Source organism: Seriola aureovittata, chromosome 21, assembly GCF_021018895.1.
Source record: "Seriola aureovittata isolate HTS-2021-v1 ecotype China chromosome 21, ASM2101889v1, whole genome shotgun sequence".
Taxonomy (NCBI): Eukaryota; Metazoa; Chordata; class Actinopteri; order Carangiformes; family Carangidae; genus Seriola; species Seriola aureovittata.
This window is the reverse complement of record NC_079384.1, coordinates 11351153-11370504: the sequence shown is the minus strand read 5'-3', so window position 1 is coordinate 11370504 and position 19352 is coordinate 11351153. Positions and strand designations below refer to the sequence as shown.

Genomic DNA, 19352 nt, shown 5'->3' with positions numbered 1-19352 from the left:
AAGAAATACAATATAATATAATGATAGTTAGAATTTTTATTTGTCCATGTGAAATAGTTCATAAACATTTTATTTACATACTGTAAGTAAATTTAAAATCAAGCCAAAGAAGCTTTTATAGACCTTCAGTGCATCCGCTTTTCAGAGTAGTAACAGGGCCTACCAACTCGCTTCATAGGCTTTAGAGAAACCACTCCGTAGCTAACAACCGTCCAACAAAAGGTAAATGAAAGCACACCTCGAGGACACACCCGACCAGCAGCTATCCATTTCCATACCAACAGAAATAATGGTGTCTTGTTCACCAGTGGAGCTTACCGTTTGCGGTCACATGATCCCACCTCTCCACTCATTCAAAGAAACTCTTACCCACAGTTTTAAACAGCAAACCTCACTGATCTGTCTACATGTTGTCTGTTGCACAGCAGAGTCAATGCTCACAGAAAGCTGCCCTACTGGCTTTCCTTGATTCCTGCGGCAACTCCGGCAGTGTGGCTCAACCTGCAGTCTGCTGAGTGTTTACAGGGAATAAAATAAAATGCCAAAAAGAAGCTGACGGCGCGAGAGAGGAGGAGAGGAGATAAAGGGTCTGTATGAAGACTGGCTTCAGGTAAGCTTTTTTTTAATATATATACTTCTTTTGTGTGTGTGTGTGTTTTGTTTTTTTATCACTATCCATCTTGTTGCTCTCTGTTTCTCTTTAGCAGTACTGTTTTCTGTCTCCCACACATTTCCTACTCTGGCTCAGTATCTCTTTTGTTTTCTATCACATGTGTGTCTTTCTCGCTCTCTCTGTTTTCAGTCCAGAGGGACAGTCGGGGGCAGGACATGTGTTTTTTTTTTTAAATTGGCCTTCTGATAAAACTGGCTGTTTCCTGTGTACTGTGGGGCTGAGGGTTGGTAGTGATATCAGAGGCAGTCTGAAAGCAGAGGCTCCACCTATTAGCATCTCAGAGGATGTGTGAAGAGAGACGGGGCGACTATGTAACCCACAAGCTTCACACTTAGAGCTTCACACTATTCTTGTATACTGAGTAAAACAAACCACAGCTTCACACTATTCTTGTATACTGAGGAAAACCAGTACTTACAAGACAAGAAGAAGAGGCCTGACTGAGTGAAAAACAACCTTTGTCTGCTCATCATTTTTACTCAAGGATGGACAAAGATGTTAAGAAGCCAAAGACCCATGTGTCCACTTTCCGGTTCGCCCTCAATCCTCAAACCAGACCTCTCTGTGTGGGGAGGAAAGAAAAGGAGTATGGACTGGATACCACTAAGATGATGGTAAACAACAAACTGGGAGTTTCGCCCACAACAGGTAAACATTTGGAAAAGTTGACTTACAGACTAACGCAACTATTTCTTAATGTCAGTGAGTTTTAATTCTTGATGTTACTGAACTGGGGGGCATTGTTTACTTTTGCAATGTAATTGGAAAGTATTCATAACATTTGCCACAGTAACACTCTATCCAGAGCCCCAGCTGACTGCAGCACCCGCAGGCGCTCCATGTTTTAATTTGAACTTGTTTAACTTGAACCCTTTCGCATGAGGCCATTGCAAAGGCCTATCAGAAAAAAACAGGAACCCTGGAATCTGTTAGATTGCATATGAATGATGAGGTTAGCTCCCCCTGAGGCTAGTTCACTACTTGTCAAAATAATAACCAAGGGTGCAGCTTTATAAATGACAATATTATTATGAAATGTGCTGTTTTTGTAGTTATTGTGATAGTGTAATAGTCAGACTTGTCCTTGGGCTATTGCACTCTGAGCATATGGGAGTGACATGCAACTTGCCCCCCCCATTCCCCCAAATGTAAACATACACAAACAAACACAAACACGCTAATGACATTCCACAATTCACTGGTGACCACCCGTTGCTCATCCTGATGGACATTCCAACACCAAAAATACACACGTGCAAACACATGTGGTTGGAAAATCTTGTAAACATCGAGTCAAATTCACTACACTTGCACCTACAACTATCCACCCACAGGCAACCGATGAGCTGAAACGTGATACTGATCTTTCCTTGAGGCAAAACAGACGAACAGCATAGGTCAACATCAGCCTGCAGTCTTATGTTTTAGTTTTCGGACTACATTAACATTTGTAAATCCTGGTCATATGAAATTCATCTACAGTTTGATCAGTTAAATAATGTCTATGATGGAAAAAAGCCCCTAAAAATACATTTATTTTTGCGTAACATAACCATAACGCCATTGAAACATTAGCTTAAGATTTCTGTTTTGGATAAAGTGTGCTGATTGGTCAGTGACAGAGGAAACACGTTGATGTATACAGTTTGCAAACCATTGAAGCATATCCATTGTCCTTGCTTTTCTAATCTCTGTTAAGATGCCAGACAGACACAAGTCCATGCCCTCACCTCGCCTCACTTCAAACAACCACTGCAGGACTGTACAGTCTTTGAAGGAAGTGATGCTACCTTTCGAGGTGTTATCGCAGGGAGCCGGCCTCTGGGCGTTTCCTGGCTACACAATGGTAAGTGACTGATTGTCATACCTTGAAAAATGCCATTATAAGCAAAGAAATGATGCAAGAATATGTCAGCCGAAGCTCTTATGCAGGTGTTCAAACCATAATATCAACTCAAGATATTGATCAACTCCAGAGAAAATATGTGTTTGTGTTTTGTTATTTTGTCTTTTAGGTGAGAAGGTGTCATCCAAAAATACTTCCTTCAAGAATGGCGTTGCCGTTCTGGATCTGATTCGGTGTTCACGTGAAAACGCTGGGACATACACCTGCACAGCGGAGAATACTTATGGAAAACAGTCAAGCAGTGCTGTGTTACATATCACAGGTAAAGCAGGAGTAATGCGTCTTGTTAAAAAAATTCCTCGCAAACATCAAGAACAGTGTGACTTGCCCTTAAATGAACCACAGTAAACCTGTTTCAATCTGTTTGCAAAGGAAAAGCAACAAAGGAAGTCCCCAGAACACAAAGACAACAGAGAGACGAAAAGGACAAAGGTAGATTAATAACTTTTGTTGACTTTTATAACAAAATCTTTGTACTGTTACACACCCATAAACTCCCCCCTCTCTCTGCTTTTGTTCTTACTTTTAATACTTTGAATACTTCTACAGAAATAATGCAAATTAATGGTAAATACGCTGCTAATCCAGGGCAGGGAAGCTGAAGCAAACACACACAGTGACAAGTAAAATTAAGAATGACGTGTTTTGTTTTGATAATAAAATGTAGTTTTTTTATATATCACACATTTCTGTTGGTTACAGACTGACTATCTACCCATTCAAAAGTGCAGCACATTGGCTGTTGAGTGCAGAATTTGCCACTGCAACCAAACATGACAGCCCACATGTGATTGGTTAGATAATTCTTCTAAACCCCCCCTATCACAGCACACACCTGTAAGTCCACCTACTTCTTCAGTCTCCACAGATATCAGAGAAATCAACCCTCGAACAAAAGTCTCCACCAGTGAAGGTGAGTAGAGTACAAAGCATCAAGTTAGCTACTGAATCAAATGCATTTCACCCGTGTGTTATCGATTTTCAATTTCAAGCACTTTTCTCAAGATAAGCTCTTGAAAGCAAACACGCTCTGCCACTCCTCAGGACCTCCTGTGGAGTTTCTAGACCCACCTGAGCAGGTGGAGGCTCGGGTAGGAAAGCAGGCCCGGCTGCACTGTGACTTCAGGAGCAGCTCTGTCCCTGTGGCCTGTTGCTGGATTTACAACAGAGACAAAGTAAGAAGGTTACAGCCCCAGTGGATGTTAGTATTGATCAATGTGTTTCCTTTCTGGATTTCAAACCCTCTGTCTTCCATTCTTCTTCTGATTCAGGTGGTAGTGGGAGGGCAGAGGGTGTCTGTCAGGAGCAGTAAGACCCAGAGCAGTGTGGAGATCTCTCAGGCCTGTGCAGACGACACAGGTTCTTACACTGTCATTGTGCGAAACCGAAAAGGCTCTGCCCAGCACACAGTCTCCCTCAGTGTCGTAGGTGAGACTTTTACTTTTGTCTGAAGCTCTGTATTTCCTGTAGATTTTGAGTGTGATTTGAGATAATGCAACACTAGTATTTGTTGTTCCCTGAATGCGTGCTCGGATGCTGGAATGGCTTATTGATTTTTCTTGTTGTACAGATGTAAAATGATCTAGCAAAAAAAAATCTCTAAAAGGAAGAAGAGAAACAATTTAAGAGTTTAAAAATTTACATTTAAAATCATGTGGGTTTTACATATTAGCTACTCCAAAAGCTAATTGATAATAAATAGTAGCAAAAAATACCAATCACTGTCTCAGATACACCCGTTGTCTTGTGTCAGTTAAATGTTTTGCTCTTGAATTTCTTCTCAGACCGACCCGATCCACCAGCATCCCCGCCTGTCGTCTCCAAGCTGTCCACTCAGTCCCTGGTCCTGTCCTGGACTGGTCCCAGCTACGACGGAGGCACAGCTGTGTTGGGTTACATTGTGGAGGTCAGACAAGAGGGCCCGGACAAGCCTGGGAGCTGGACCGAAGTGTCGAGCCGTTGTAAGAACACATCTTATCACGTCCGCTCAGGCCTGAAGCCTCAGGGTCAGTACCTCTTCCGTGTCCGAGCCTACAACTCAGCGGGAGTCAGTGAGCCGAGCCAGGAGTCTGACTGTGTCAAGATGGCGACAGCGAGTGAGTGATATGATGGATTTGAAAAAATGTTTGAAATGAGGATTGGAGACAGAATGTGATTTTATTCTTTAGATTTAATTTTGCCATGAGAAATGTGTGGATTTGTTATCTTTTTATTTTCTGTCCCAAGAGGAAAAGAAGGAAGAGCCTAAGTCGTACATCACAGTGACCGTTGACACAAAAAACAAGGTCAAGGACCACTACAGTGTGCATGAGAAGCTGGGAGTGTAAGTTTGGATTTTTTGTATTTAGAATACACTTAAGACATATTTAAACTTTAAACTTACAGATGGATAAGATTGTCATTAAGTAGTCAATCACTTATGTGAAGCTGTCATTTTTTTTTTCTCCCTAAAAATCCAGTGGGAAGTTTGGCCAGGTGTTCCGGTTGTGCCATATAGAGACGGGTGCGGTGTGTGCGGGGAAGTTCTACCGAGCGCGGACCTCGAAGGAAAAGATCGCGGCCCACAAGGAAATCGAATTGATGAACTTCCTCCACCACCCAAAACTGGTCCAGTGTCTGGCTGCGTACGACACACGCTCAGAGATGGTTATGGTCATGGAGTAGTAAGTAACTGGGTGGACAAAAGTGACACCGATCTGGGTTTTTACTCAAATTTGGGACACGAACACAAGCAACCATATAAGTACTTATTAAGAAGTACCAGAAATACATTAGTTAAGGGTTATTTTTGATGCATGGGCCTGAATGGTGTTATCCCTCTGCCCAGTATTGCAGGTGGAGAGCTCTTTGAACGCATCGTGGATGACAACTTTGAGCACACGGAGCCCACCAGCGCCCGCTACATGCAGCAGATCCTGGAGGGCATGCAGTACGTTCACAAGCAGAAAATCGTCCACCTTGACCTCAAGCCAGAGAACATCGTCTGTGTGGATACCACTGGCACACAGATAAAGATAATTGACTTTGGCTTGGCTAGTAAACTGGGTGAGTTTGATGGATTTGCTCAAGCAGTGTCAGAATGAACTCATTGGGATCTCGCGTCCTTACATGGCGAATATGAAGCAAAATTAAGATATGAGAAGGGCAGTTGCTGGAAAACAGATTTTGTTTTTCAAAAAAATTTTAAACATTCGCAAACGTTCACAAGGGACAGTTAATAAATCACAATGTGTGTATTTTTGTGAGCGACATGTATATTCTAGTGAAGGACTCGATTAAAGCCAAAGATCCTTATAAGGCCTGTTTGAATAGAAACAAGTGCTGGCAACAGTCTGTTTTTTTGCAGAAAAACATGCAGCCACCGGCTTTGTGCTGTCCTACACATCCAGCTTTAAGAATGAAACACTTCCTGCTATGGTTTATATAACTACATATAGATGCTTGGCTACAAAAAAAAAACATTGCATCAACTTTAATTGATACAAATGAGTTCAACATGTTTTGGTTTTTATCCTACACAGCAGAGTCAACACAGGATCACTCATTTTAATACACGCCAGAAATGACCAAAGATAACATCTAGGAATTTTCTCTAAATTCCTAGATGTCTACCAGTGCCCAGTACATCACGACAGCTCCTTAAACAGCCAACAACATGACTATTACCACCACTCAATAAATGCAGCAAAGCATGTGATGCTAGAAAATGTGGTGACATTCCAGTGGCTCCAGACTGGGTGGTCTGTCCAGAGCTGACTAAAGCCATCTGTAAATAGTAGAAACACGCACACGCCAAACATTTAGGGTGAATGTAATTCTTCCTCTTGTCCTGTTCTTCAGAGGATGGCAAACCTCTGATGGTGATGCATGGTACGCCTGAGTTTGTGGCCCCTGAGGTCATCAACTACGAGCCTGTGAGCCTGGAGACAGACATGTGGAGCATCGGAGTCATCTGCTACATATTGTAAGTTAAACAGTGAAGGGGCGTGGTTACAGCACGAGCCACAGTAACCGGTTTGAAGGTGGAATATTTTGTGATTTCTTGTCGTCATAAAATGTTGGACAGAAAAACGGGTTTGCATGCAAACCCACCATGAATGTTATCTCTTTGTACTTTATTCATCCTTTTGCCTTAGTATGTCAACTAAGGTAAAGTTATTTTGAAGTAGTTAAAAAGTAACAGGAATAATAACGACTTGAATTCCTAAATTTGTACAAATTAAATGTGATAAATATAAAAAAAATCTACTCAACTTTTCTCAAATATCTCAACAAATGCAGATTTGCTGCCATCTCCTGGTGAGTTCTTGGCATTTCCACAGACACTCACACAACCACAGAGCTTCCCCAGAAGGCGTTTTTTGACCCTATCTCTATGATTGATCATTTTGTGTCCTAGGCTCAGTGGAGAATCTCCCTTCCAGGGAGACGGCGACGCTGAGACATTAGCTCTTGTGACTGCTGCCCGCTACGAGTTTGATCAGGAAAGTTTTGAGGACATCTCTGATCAAGCTAAAGACTTCATCAGCTCCCTGCTGAAGAAAGACCGGAGGTTGGTGTGTTTTCTTTAAAACATATAGGAATTCTAGTAGTGGTTACTTGTCTGGTGGGTACAGCAGGTGTCCACAAATCACAATCTTAGATGAAGGTGCTTTGGTTGTCTTCAGTTTACAATATCACATGAGCAACATTTTTATTCCTTGTGACATTTCCTACCATTTGCAAGAAAAACTTGCCTGGTGCAAAATCATTTAGCAAGGTCTGAATATGAGTTAGGGAGTCAGGTTTATGCAGCATATAATCCACAGCTTCAACACGGTTAGCTCAGGAGACTGCTGGCAGCATTTGACAGCCTTGGCTTCTACCTCTGTCCACTTCCACTTGCACTGTAGATGCAGGTTGTCCTGTACCGAGGCCCTGGCCCACCCCTGGATGGTCTCTTTTACCCCTCTGACCCGCAGACCTACTAAGTCTCTCAGGAAGGAGAAGATGAAACACTTTCTGGCCAAGCGCAAGTGGAAGGTAACAAAATGAAAAAATGACAATGGTTTTAGAGGGTCAAAACACATGCAACGCTAAACAGACCGATGTGTTTCAGCTTGTGGCCTTCATCAGGGTCATCCCGAATGACCCTGCTTCATCAGGATCAATCTCTGATGACCTATATGTTTCAGCTTGTGGCCTTCATCAGGGTCATCCTGAATTACCCTGATTCATCAGCTTCAGGCCTGATGACTGACGCGTTCGACACAGGCCACAAGCAGAAAATGCGCCGGTCTGATAAAGTTCTTCTGTTTACTGCAGATGTTACTGGAGTTTAGACCTCTTTGAACTTTTCCTTTCTCCGTGCACCTTGGAAGCAGGGGAAGTTGTGCCAGAAACCTTTTACTTGGTTTCTACAGTGGTTTTAACCCAACATTGGACAGATGTACAATTTTCTTATCAGAGCTTCCCTATTAAGACCTTTTGAATTCATTGCACTATATAGGCCTGAAGCCTGGATATGAATGTAATTTGTCATCCAGTGCTATTTGTCCTTTAAACTTCTAGAAAACTGGCAAGGCTGTTTTGGCCCTACAGCGGATGGCTAACCTCTCTAACAGGCCAGACTCTCCTGGCAGCTCCTCAGAGGGTAAGACAGATAAATAGATACACACACACACACACACACACACACACACACACACACACACACACACACACACACACACACACACAAAATGCCCTCCTACGTCCTACAGCAACATACATATGGCAGATGACTCACAGTTTCAGATTGTCACTTCAAGTTTACCCTTTTGTGATCAGTAAAGCCTTGATTCTGTTTTATTCATCATCATCATCATCATCATCATCATCATCATCCTCCTCCTCCCTCTAATCCAGAGCCAGTCTGGAGCCAAGAGGCAGAGGAAGCCATCCAGTCGCTGGATCAGCAGCTTCAGAGCGAACCTTGCTTCCAGCAGGCCCTGAAGGACACCACTCTTCCCAAAGGAGCAACTGCCCAGCTAAGATGCCTAGTCAATGGTAGAGTGACAGAGCTGTGATGCACTTCATTAAATAATGCCCTGCCACATTCTACAAGGGCAGGGGAAAAAAAAAAAACACACAACAAAAAAACAATGTTGTCTGAAATGCTTTAATTGCAGTAGAAATGAGACCTAAACTGGCTAAACTTAAAGCTGATGTGATGAATATTTTTATACAAGCAATGAATCAAATTACTATGTGTATTTAAAAGAGGTTTTGTGTAGGTGCGTACCTATAGGTAATTATCACCTGGCTCAACAGCTCCAACCAGTTCTATAGAGGTTAGCTTGAAAAGAAAAGCAAGTTAAAGCCATTTGTCCTTTTATTATAAACAAATTCAATAGGCTTTGGGACTATTTGATGCTTAGTTTGTTGTATTAAGACCAGCTGTCTTTATATTTCTTTGTGATCATTTAATGTCCAGTGGCATTTATTTTATTCTTGATTGTGCAGTAATGTTGTATTGTCTCATTCTTAGGTTACCCACAGCCCAAGGTGAAGTGGCTTCAGAATGAGAAGCCGGTGTCTCAGTCGAGCAGAGTGACCGTGGAGCAACGTGAGGACGGGCTCTGCTCCCTGGTTCTGTCTGATCTGAAGCCTTCTGACGCCGGGGTTTATGTGTGCAGGGCCAGCAATAAGATGGGGCAAGCTATGAGCTCTGCCAAACTGAAAGTGGAGACGTGAGCAGGGGATGCACCTCAGATTTGTTTGTTTGGAGGGGGATTCTTCACAATTAGTTATTTGAATGGTCTGGTAAAGCTTAGGCTTTGAAATGGCATGCCAGTACATGGATGGACAGTTTCCACTGCCACACAAATGGCAGCATTCATACAGTTTGAGGAAAAAAGGTTGTGTTGTGGTCCTCAATCATCAAAAGGATAATCAGATCTGGACACACTTACCCAGAGTCCTTTGTTTCACACGTCACCAGTTACTAGCACACTTACTAATTCTGTTTTCTTTAATATGTGTTTAAGCTGTTCAGCTACAAGTGCACAGGGTTTTGTTTTACTGTAATAGGGCGACTTCATGCTACTGTGCCTGAGCTCAGCACCATTCAAACGGCGAGTCACATGAAAATTGTACATTTTGCACATTGAAATATTGTCAAATGTAAATGATTTAAAAGCATTAAACTTACAATTAAGAACCACTTGGCTGAAAATTAACGTTTAAAAAAAAAAAAAAAAAAAAAAAAAAAAAAATTTTGTGAAAGTCACAGATTTATTTTCAGATCCAAGCTAAAAATGAAGACAACCATAAAACTTACCATGCTATTTTGGATTATTTTACAAAAGAACGTACAATGCTTCATAGATTTTTTTTTAATTAAAAAAAGCTAATGCGTTCACCCATGGTTTGAAAATATCTTGTTTATTGTTCTGTACCAATCCATAAAGCATTCCACTGAGTTTGCAGGTTACATGCAAGACAATTAAATTAAAGACACTTGAAATTTCTCACTGTAACAACTGTAAGACCAACTGACACTTAATTGGACATGTATTTAATATTGAAGATATGACTGCAAAAAACATTTTTCTTGTTATGTAAAGGGTAATTTATAATTTTATTGTGGGTTATGACAACACTGAATCTTCCATAAGCCAAACACATTGGCTTACTATTCAGATATTATGGAGAGCTCATGTAGGAGGCTGATCATGTGACAACTGGCGAATCACAAGGTAGGCAGTACATTTTCATGGATTACAATTTAAAAACTTCCATCACATTTCATTTATACATGACTGCTTTAATTTCAATGCCCATCACCATCTATTTTGTCTACTGGCCACATTCACTAGCTTACTACAGTATGGGGTTTTCCATAATCTATCCAAATGACTAAAATCAATTTACTGTATTTTAGGTGCTTATCTTTAATTGTCAATGTACCGGTCCTTTCAGTTTCATGATCTCTTTTAGTGCCCAGTGTTTTTATTTACCCGCATTCAATGTGGCAGCTGCACTAGGATTTTTTTTTATAGTACTGTCAATCTTTTGCACATATTTCTACAATACAATGTACTTTGTTAATTTATAAATTCTCCAAAACCATGAAACCACAAGGATAAACATACCATTTAATTCTACCTTTCCCTTAACATTAGTTCCTTTTCTAAACTACATTCATAGTAATTATCCTTACAATCCATGAAAAGAGGACAGAACTTGTAAGGTGTCATCAGCTGACAAGGTAACTAAAATATTGGATTTGCAGAAGTTTGGTCTTGAATTATTTAGTACTAAATGTGTGACATTTATGAAAAAAAAACAAAAAACAACTTTGGATGAAAACAGACCTACAATTCATAGGACAAGATAACACTTTAGATAATTAATCCCAAATAGCAAAATCGTCCTGTGTACGGGATTAGTTTTGCTTTTCCTCATTCATCCATCTTTCATCTGAACATCCTTAAAATAAAAACTACAGTTAAAAACCTGTGGAAAGTCAATTAGGCACTGAGTCTTGGTCAAAGATGTGAGGGAGCATGTTGGGCTTGCTGTGAAGGCACAATGGCCACACTCACTTCTTTCTAAGGCAGCAATTTCTTGTGTGGATCAGTTGTTTGTGTACACATGTCCCTGGTGCTTGACACATGCTTTTGCATGTATGGATCACAACTAAGATGATATAGTGACCCACACATGTTCCTACTGTGTGTCTTGCCTCTGTTGGATTCTCTTCTGAAGAAGATTCCAAGCTTTCAATACCTTCAAAATAAAAGACAATGGCAAATTATAGTTATTATATAATACAGTTATTATTTTATAGACTCAAATTGTTTAATGTCATGCAGATAGGCGGACCCCAGAGTGATAGAGTGATGCGTGTCTGACCTGTTTCCGAGTGACCTCTGGTTCCCACAGCGTGCTGAGCACTACGTTGGCGTGCTCTACTTGCTTAGTGTTTGACCACTGGCTGTGCAGCCTGCGCAGGGCATCATCTGTGCTCACACCGTCTCTCTCCGTTATCCTTGACACCGCCTGAGAGAGCAGGGGGAACAAGAGGAAGCAGGACAGTTGGGTAAAGAACGAAGTTTATGGTCTTTCTTTTTTAAAAGTCAGTGTGTGTTGAGTTTGAAATTTTGAAACATTGGCGCCCCCCAGTGGTGGTATAAAAAATGCCATCAGGCTTTAACTTCTGCTATACAAATAATGTACTGAGAGTTCTTTAAAAATATTACTATTTGCTGCATCCTGCTTTCAGTGAGGAATGCTTATATCGCAACTGACTTTTGCTCAACTGCCTCATAAAAAAAGATAGAGCGTAAATACCTTTTTATATTATGAGAAGCAGCCGTCACCTTTACAACAGCACATTTTCCTCACAGTCACTCATGCTGTTGTGACTCCATCTGTGTCCCATCCCTTACCTCGTCCTCTGGGATGACGGTGACCCAGACCTCATGGACCATGTCTGTCCAGCCGGCCTCCAGGAGAACTGCTGCATCCACCACGCAAACCTGTTTACCTGCAAAGAGCGAAGCTTCACGTGAACACTGGGGAAATCTCTTCTAACACAAAGCGTGGGGGAAGTTCCTTTATTATTATCTGTGTCAATACAATCCTTACATTAGCCGAACTAAAAGAAAAAAGGTTTTTTTTTATTCTTCTTGGATACACTGTAACTAAACCCAATAGCCTAGACCCACAAAACCTGTAGACATGTTTGCTAACATACAGTTCTATAGTACTAAGGTTAATAAATGTAAGCTCAAACAGTACCTTCCTCTCCGGATTGCCTGATTGTGTTCTTCACCAGAAGTGCGATCTCAGGCCATACAATATTTGTTAGGGCTTTTAACCTCTCCTGCATGAAAAACAGCATCTTTGGTAAATTGTCGATACACTGTGGTGTACTGTGACATGTCATTTGCAATGTTGCAATTCACAAACATTAGTCATATTTGTCATATTACCTGGTCTCCAAAAACTTTCTTTCCTAATGCTCGTCTGTTTATAGTATTGTCTTCATTCAGAATATCTAAGAGTGAAAGAAAAAAACAACCTGTCATTGCACTGAAATGCATGAGATTTCATACAGTATAACATTTACTAGTCAAGATGAAAACTGCAATGTCATTTAAAATTATGCTACATAATACTATGGTGTTGATTTAGGTCTTTGATGGTGGATATAGTGTCCCGTCATGCTCAATATCTTAGACATCACTAATCCAATGTTTAATTTTTAGAATTTAACAATAATGTTAAAGTGCATAAACTGTTATTATCAGATTAATGCTGCAACTAATACTACGAGTCAATATATAGTCATTTAATCATGGCACAACCCTGAGGAAATCTAGGGTAATTTATCTGGAGCTTTATCTGGAGCTGAACTTCTGCAGCACTTTCTTGTTTCTTGTCAGTCAAACTCGAGACAGGGTAGTTATGGCCTTTCAAAGTTTCAGATTTTAACATTTCACTCCCCCACCTGTATCAGCCCTGGCAGGATAATGTTTGACAATAAAAGTGTGTCTTTCAACGTGCAGCTTCTCTGCTGCAGAACATGGTTTCTTGCTGGGAGTGGGTGGTGAAGATGATCGCTTGGCAAAAGCTTCAAGCATGGTGTTTTACACGATGATAATACACCCCCTGAACAGCGCTACTTCTTCAGGGCAGACTGGATGCTACGATTAGCAGGGCTAGCTAGCTAGCATACTAATTTTATTACAAGAAAAGAAATGATAGAAATAGAAAGAAAACAAGAGGGTTGCTTTCCACAGCTGGAGACAGCTCTTGGCGAGCAAAGGAATTAAGTTTGATGCTGAACTCACAATGTTTCCTCTAGACTGGTAACTAAACAGCTGTTAATGCTATAAAGTGAGAGCAAAAAATTACATAGAACTTCTTTAAAGCAAAGTCAAAATGGTGTAGTGGTGTCTGAGAAATCATGTTCGAAATTAAATTTTTCAAAAGATCACTGACCCTACTGTAACCCTAAACTGTAGAAAATAGGACGTTTTTGATCATAATGCATGGGTAAATATCACAGAGGAAAATAAATTATGGGACTTTCGAATTCCTACAGCAGTGAAAGAAGAATTGCTTTTAAGTTGAATGATGTAGGATTTATGGCCTTTTATATTTTAAAATTTTGACCTCATACTACAGTGCTTCATTATGCTGTCATTCGGCGAATCAAAAAGCTAAAAGCCAGAAGTCAGACCATCGACTTTCATCAAAATCAAATCAGTGATGTCTGAGACGTCATGACTCTGACCTTTACTTACTACACTGTGCTCATTCAAGTGTTTAAATACTGAAAACAACTATGCAAAGGTGCATTATGGTCTTATATTTCATCAAAGTAGGCCGACTGTGTGTAGGGTATCATAAACAGATAGATGGCACACCTCTAGCCATGTTGATTTAATAATTACATGTCCTGGAGGCAAAGTGTTTCCTCACCTGACCCAAATTCTTCAACCACTCTGTGATAGGCGGCTGTGCCCGGCTGATACACCTCATGGCCCAGCTTGTCACAGTCAATCCGGACTGCTCCCAAAGCCTCCAGCTGCTTGGCAATGGAGCTCTTTCCGCTGCCGCTGCCTCCTGTCAGGCCAATCACGTATGGAACGGGAGGGAGATGAGATGTGTCCTAGCACAGAAGAAATCGGGGGACACAAGGGTGTAAGACATAGAAAACAAATGATGACATACCTAGAAATATCACAGCATTAACACAAGACCATTAATAATCCAGGCACAGAGGTGATGATAACTGTAAATTTGGACTGACAAGTAACACAAACTCCTCTTTGTCTTTGATTGTCACCAGGGACAATCAAAGTGAACTCAATGTACTCGAGCCATTATCACGTCAGTCAGATTTCTTCTAAACACAACCTGTTGGACACCATTCCTTTCCAGTGAATCTGTAAACTAATGAACATAAATCTGGCAAATTTCTGACACGATTGAATGATATAAATTATATTTCTTCCTGTAATGAACTGAGCTGTCGTTTTAATTCTACCTCTTTGCATTAAAATGGTGTTATGTTGCAGTTAAAGAAAAAAAAGACACTTGTACTTTGTCATGTGCTGGAAAGAAAAGCTGTTACTTTTTACCTGGATGAGACAGTTCCTATTTGAAGAGTTAAATATTAAAGTTTCCAAAGAGCGATCTGACCCTTGTTCCAAAATGCTCAGCTGCCATTTTTTGAATGAAAACACCATTCTACACCTACTCAAAAGCTGCGAGAACATATCAAGCCAATTAAATGTTTTTCACCAGTTGATTAAAATCCAGTTTGACTGTTAGATTTTCATAACGAGATGCTGTGCAGAGGAATTTCATTATACAAAAATAAACTCGGCTCAGACTCAAGCTGACGTTTTTTTGTTCAAGTATAATTTATTTTTCTTTCAAATCTAATGAATTGTAATGTATTTTGTGTGTTTTTTTTTTTTTTTATATAGCTATTCACTTCTTTAAAAACCAAATGAAAAAATTGCATACAGCCCTTTGCTTTACTTGTGATTTCCTAAATGTGTTACCATTAGTGTACATTATCCTCCACTGAAATCCCTTATCAAAATGTAAACATTTCTTAAACAGGACCTACTTTAGCCGGGGTAAGGAGGGTGCCAAGGAGTCGAGAGCGAAGACTAGAGGAGCTGATCTTCTCTTCCTCTGTCTCAGTGTGGTGGGCGTCTTTAAGCAACTGGATCTCATGAAGAACAAGAACTGGAAGGCCCTGGTTTAGGACACGGAGAAAACATCAAATATGTGCCAACATGCAGGTTAGACTCACCTATATGCTATGCTTTCTGGAAACCTCTAAGTGTTCTTTAATAAGTCACAATAAAATGATTTTTAAAGGCAATGGACAACCCGCTACCACAATGACATCGTGGCAAAAAGTCTGGCTCCACTCTTCTAAAAAATTCATCTATAGCTCTGAATATAAATTCCATATTAATATGTGTAAAAAGAAATTTCAGAAACTCGTTTCAAGGTGAAGTCATGGCCAGTTATTTGCTGTCGTTAGAAAAATCTAGTAGCCCCTCCCTATGGGATAGACAGCCATCCACAACTGGGAAAAGTCCAAGTAGAAGAACCTAAACGCTGCATGTACAGTGCTTACATTATGTAATATTTAAAACTTGTACTTTGTACAATTTCATAACTTACATTCTCAATGCGCTTCTTGTTCACAGCCTCCCCTCCCTTTCTGGTCTCCTCGCTAACCACAATGCACTGCAGCAGGGGGTCAACCACAGACACTCCAAAGGGGTCGTCAAGGGGCACGATCTCCACCTGTAGTGACGGTTTGATATCTTGCAGGAACTCGCGCAGAGTCTGGACCCGCAGGGAGTAGGGCTCGATCAGCTCCTTTAGCACTTTTTCTGAGGACAGGAAGAAAAGGATGCCAGGGGGGGATTCTGATTGTCGTTTTCACCGATCATCAAAATATGAGACATTAAGTGAATACACAATCCTAAATGGGAATCCTCAAAATGAGCTACTCACTTTTTAGCATCGCTTGGTCACACACGCCAATAAGGAACCTTCTATTGGCTAACAAACATGAGATGTTGAGCAGCGTCTTGTGGGCCCCATGGAGTCGGTCGAACGTCCCCCCTACCACCACATGACTGTAAGTTTCCAAAGGTTCTTCCTTTTCTTCAGGCTCTTGCAGCCCTTCCTCCTTCTCCTGCAGCCTCATTAGCTGTGGGTGAAGCAGCACTGATGGCAGGCTGGGGCTACAGACGTAGCAGTGGCCGGTGTACTTCTGCAGACACTGGGTGACCTGATGGGACTGACCTGGGTCCTGTAGAGGAAAGTCTGTTAGTACCACCTCCGGGGAGTGAGACAGAGGCTGTGGAGTGGGGAAGGGGCAGTTTGGTATCGTGGCCCCACTGCCAGCAGCTGACTGAGTGCGAACATTGGTCAACAAAACCCGAATATCCAGGTGCCCGCATATATCCGCTGCATTGCTGTAAAGGCGGGTGATGAGCGTCGACAGGTCCACTACTGGTGGGATGAAAACTGGTCGAGGCTGGCTCCCACTTCCCAGGTTCAGCCCGGGGTGGAGGTGGACGTACAGTGTGCGCTCTACAAGCTGAGCGGCTGAGCTGAGCACTGGAGCGATGCGCAGGGGGAGAGTGTGTAGAGGAGACGTCAGCACAAGGATGCCCGTGCTGAACATGGACATGTTACTGGCTGATATCACAGGGAATTCACAGCTGTCACAGTATCTGAGAAGTTACAGTCAGGGGATGGGAAAACACTGAAGAGGATGAAAGAGAAAGACAAAGTCAAACAATATGTCTGTTGTATTTTACATGAGCTTATCTAGTAGGTTTTAGGTTTTAATTGTTGAAAAAAGTTGTTCACCACTGCTAAACCCACATACAAGAAAAACGTACAGGACTTCGTCTTCAGAGATGACAAACATTTAATTCTTATTATTAATTATGGGATTGCAATAGTTTCTGATAGCAACCTTTTAAAAAAAAAAAAGTTTAATTTTTTTTATTGCATTTCATTAAAAATTGCTTCTCACTATTATTTGAACCTTTTTTTTTTCCACCTTAACCGAGGTTATCCCTCTTGCATCACTTTGCTGACAGGGCTGCTAACATGCTAAAAATAAATAAATAGCAAAAATTATTTGGCCCGGAACCACCATAAAATCTGGGCCAGATCCGCACAACAGACCTGGGCCGGTGTCTTTTTGCACAACGGGCCAATACCGGCACAGATCCATTTTTTGAATCTGGGCCAGAACTGGGCCGTCTCCGAATCAGATGAAGATTCTTTTATGGTGATCTGGCCCAGATGCATACTGGATCCGAAGTGGATTTAGCCCAAATGAACACTGTGACTTTCCAACGTTGTACATTGTGTCTATGTTTGTGCGGTGTTGTTGCCATTCATGAATTGAATCTGTACATGCTACAGGTGTGAGGTAACTTCCAATATGTTCCTTACATTTCAGGAGTGGAGTCACAACGTAATTTAGAGCTAAACGTGTTTACAAACAGCTGCTTGACGCACTGTTCTTCATTTCTTATCCCACCCACAAGGAACCTGACTGGACAGACCCTAAACCTGCCCATACTATTGGCTGCTATTACAGTCGTTGACCAATCAAATGAGAAATGCTTTGAGCATGAATACACAGTTTGTAACAAGGGTCTTGAGCTGGAAGTAGTTCAGTGTTTAGCCATTATGACTTCTAGCTTGCTACCTAGCTGCTAACAAAAGGGCAACCGCATAACTGTTCACACGATGTTTGACAGCCATAAAAAATGTAACAGTGTCATTTTTTACATTAGCAGCTGACAGTTTGAACCGAAATTAACTTGTCTGTGTATTGGAAAGTCATAGCTAGCTAGCTTTATAATACTACCATCACATTGCCTGTAAAAACTAGCAATAAATACTTAATTTTAAAGTGGTCCTGCTCCTGGAACAAAATGAGAATAGCGAAGTGTTATTTATGACCCTGCAATCTCAGAGCTGTCAGTATTTTGTTACAAACAACATTTGGTGCGGCCCATATACACAGCAAATTTGAATCGTTATGAACTGACAATCTGGCAGATAGGCAGCACTTACATTTTAGTATGAGCTTACCTGCACCGAGCAAATCTAAAGCGATGTGAATAACGGCTGAATCGTGCAGTATGGACGCAGAACTGCACGCATAACTACTGAACAGAGCGTTTTCCTGATAATCTTCAACGAGGAACTGTCTTATCCAGTCCACTCCAGTCCAAATAGCTAAGCAGCCACTAGTGGAAGTCACTCACACATGAACTGGGTTGAGTAATCACGTGACATTTTACCTGCACCCTGATTGGTTGAGGAAAAAGCCGTTAAATATGGGACATGTAGTCATGTCCGCTGTTAAACATTTCCTACAGCTCTTAATAATGTACTTTTATTTAGATCGATAAATAGAAATGTTTTCACCTAGTTGCCTAACTGGACCTCAGTGCAGTGGTCTACATCCAGCCTTATGGATCTATGATGTATGTAATGTTATAGTTATAGTGCACTCATACTTTTCTTGTTTTTTTTAACACAACCACGACTCATTCTTATTACTTTTTAAGTTGATATGACAAACTTGTTAGAGAGCAGTTGCCTATTTACACATCCAGCAGATGTAGATCAACATTATACAGTAGCCCAATACATAAAAAAGCCCCCAAAATATAGTAGTATGTGGACAGGAGTGTATTATTATATGCTATATTGCTTTTGGGAGATTGGATGGCTAGAGGAGGAAGTTTTTGAAGAAAAATGAACACAGTTGATTCAGGGTTGTTACCATTAGAGACAGGTCTATTTTAATCATATGATCCAAATGATATTTTATTTCTGAGTCTCTCTGTTGTTGTTAGAGTAAATGAGTCACTAACAGACTTCCCAGAACTCCTGACTCTTTTTCCACAACCTCCAAGATTCACAATGATATGCTGACTCCTATTGTCAGATGCAATGCACAGAAACAGAACTGTATTAAACAGTTTACAATAAACAATAACAAGTAATTCTTGTTCTTTCATCCTTTTGAATGTTTTTCTCCTCCTGTTCCTTCCTCCTCTTGTTCTCTTCCTCCTTTTTGATCATTGTCTCCTTCTGTTCCTTCTTAGTCATGTTCTCTTCCTCCAGCACTCTGCTGTACCAGTCGTCCTCTCTCTGTTCCACCTGCTGCACTTCCCAGCTCCAGTCCTCTCTCTGAGCCCTCTCCTGCAGACTCGCCTCCAG

The 19352-nt window shown here is 41.1% G+C and overlaps 2 protein-coding genes across 3 annotated transcripts; one reads left to right on the top strand and one right to left on the bottom strand.

Annotated features, from left to right (window-relative positions):
- Window positions 1-412: 412 nt before the first annotated feature.
- LOC130162473 (myosin light chain kinase, smooth muscle-like) lies at window positions 413-9762 on the top strand. 2 transcript variants are annotated; one of them, XM_056366215.1, is made up of 18 exons: window positions 413-610; window positions 1158-1321; window positions 2373-2519; window positions 2689-2841; window positions 2952-3011; window positions 3439-3492; window positions 3624-3754; window positions 3851-4007; window positions 4364-4675; window positions 4806-4902; window positions 5039-5242; window positions 5407-5624; window positions 6420-6543; window positions 6979-7131; window positions 7472-7601; window positions 8130-8211; window positions 8466-8606; window positions 9088-9762. In XM_056366215.1, exons 1-18 carry the CDS (start codon window positions 594-596, stop codon window positions 9291-9293), a joined length of 2550 nt encoding a protein of 849 aa, XP_056222190.1. In that variant the 5' UTR covers window positions 413-593; the 3' UTR covers window positions 9294-9762. The 2 variants fall into 2 exon arrangements, with proteins under 2 accessions (XP_056222190.1, XP_056222191.1); XM_056366216.1 differs by lacking the exons at window positions 413-610; window positions 1158-1321 and having other exon boundaries at window positions 2381-2519; window positions 3408-3492.
- Window positions 9763-9967: 205 nt separating this feature from the next.
- Window positions 9968-18371, bottom strand: coasy (CoA synthase). The gene is made up of 10 exons (XM_056366217.1): window positions 18213-18371; window positions 16101-16860; window positions 15762-15976; window positions 15193-15324; window positions 14034-14223; window positions 12539-12603; window positions 12345-12429; window positions 11993-12090; window positions 11457-11603; window positions 9968-11330 (listed from the first exon to the last, which is right to left on the bottom strand). The coding sequence occupies exons 2-10, from the start codon at window positions 16783-16785 to the stop codon at window positions 11271-11273; spliced, it is 1677 nt and encodes a 558-aa protein (XP_056222192.1). The 5' UTR covers window positions 16786-16860; window positions 18213-18371; the 3' UTR covers window positions 9968-11270.
- Window positions 18372-19352: the final 981 nt, after the last annotated feature.

Coding starts and splice junctions, on each gene's coding strand:
- LOC130162473 (XM_056366215.1), top strand. Junction 1,322..2,372: donor GGGAGTTTCGCCCACAACAG/GTAAACATTTGG, acceptor ATCTCTGTTAAG/ATGCCAGACAGACACAAGTC. Junction 4,676..4,805: donor TGTCAAGATGGCGACAGCGA/GTGAGTGATATG, acceptor TTCTGTCCCAAG/AGGAAAAGAAGGAAGAGCCT.
- coasy (XM_056366217.1), bottom strand. CDS start 16,785: ATGTCCATGTTCAGCACGGGCATCCTTGTGCTGACGTCTCCTCTACAC. Junction 12,091..12,344: donor CAGGCAATCCGGAGAGGAAG/GTACTGTTTGAG, acceptor CGCTCTTTGCAG/GTAAACAGGTTTGCGTGGTG. Junction 11,604..11,992: donor CCGTCATCCCAGAGGACGAG/GTAAGGGATGGG, acceptor CTGCTCTCTCAG/GCGGTGTCAAGGATAACGGA.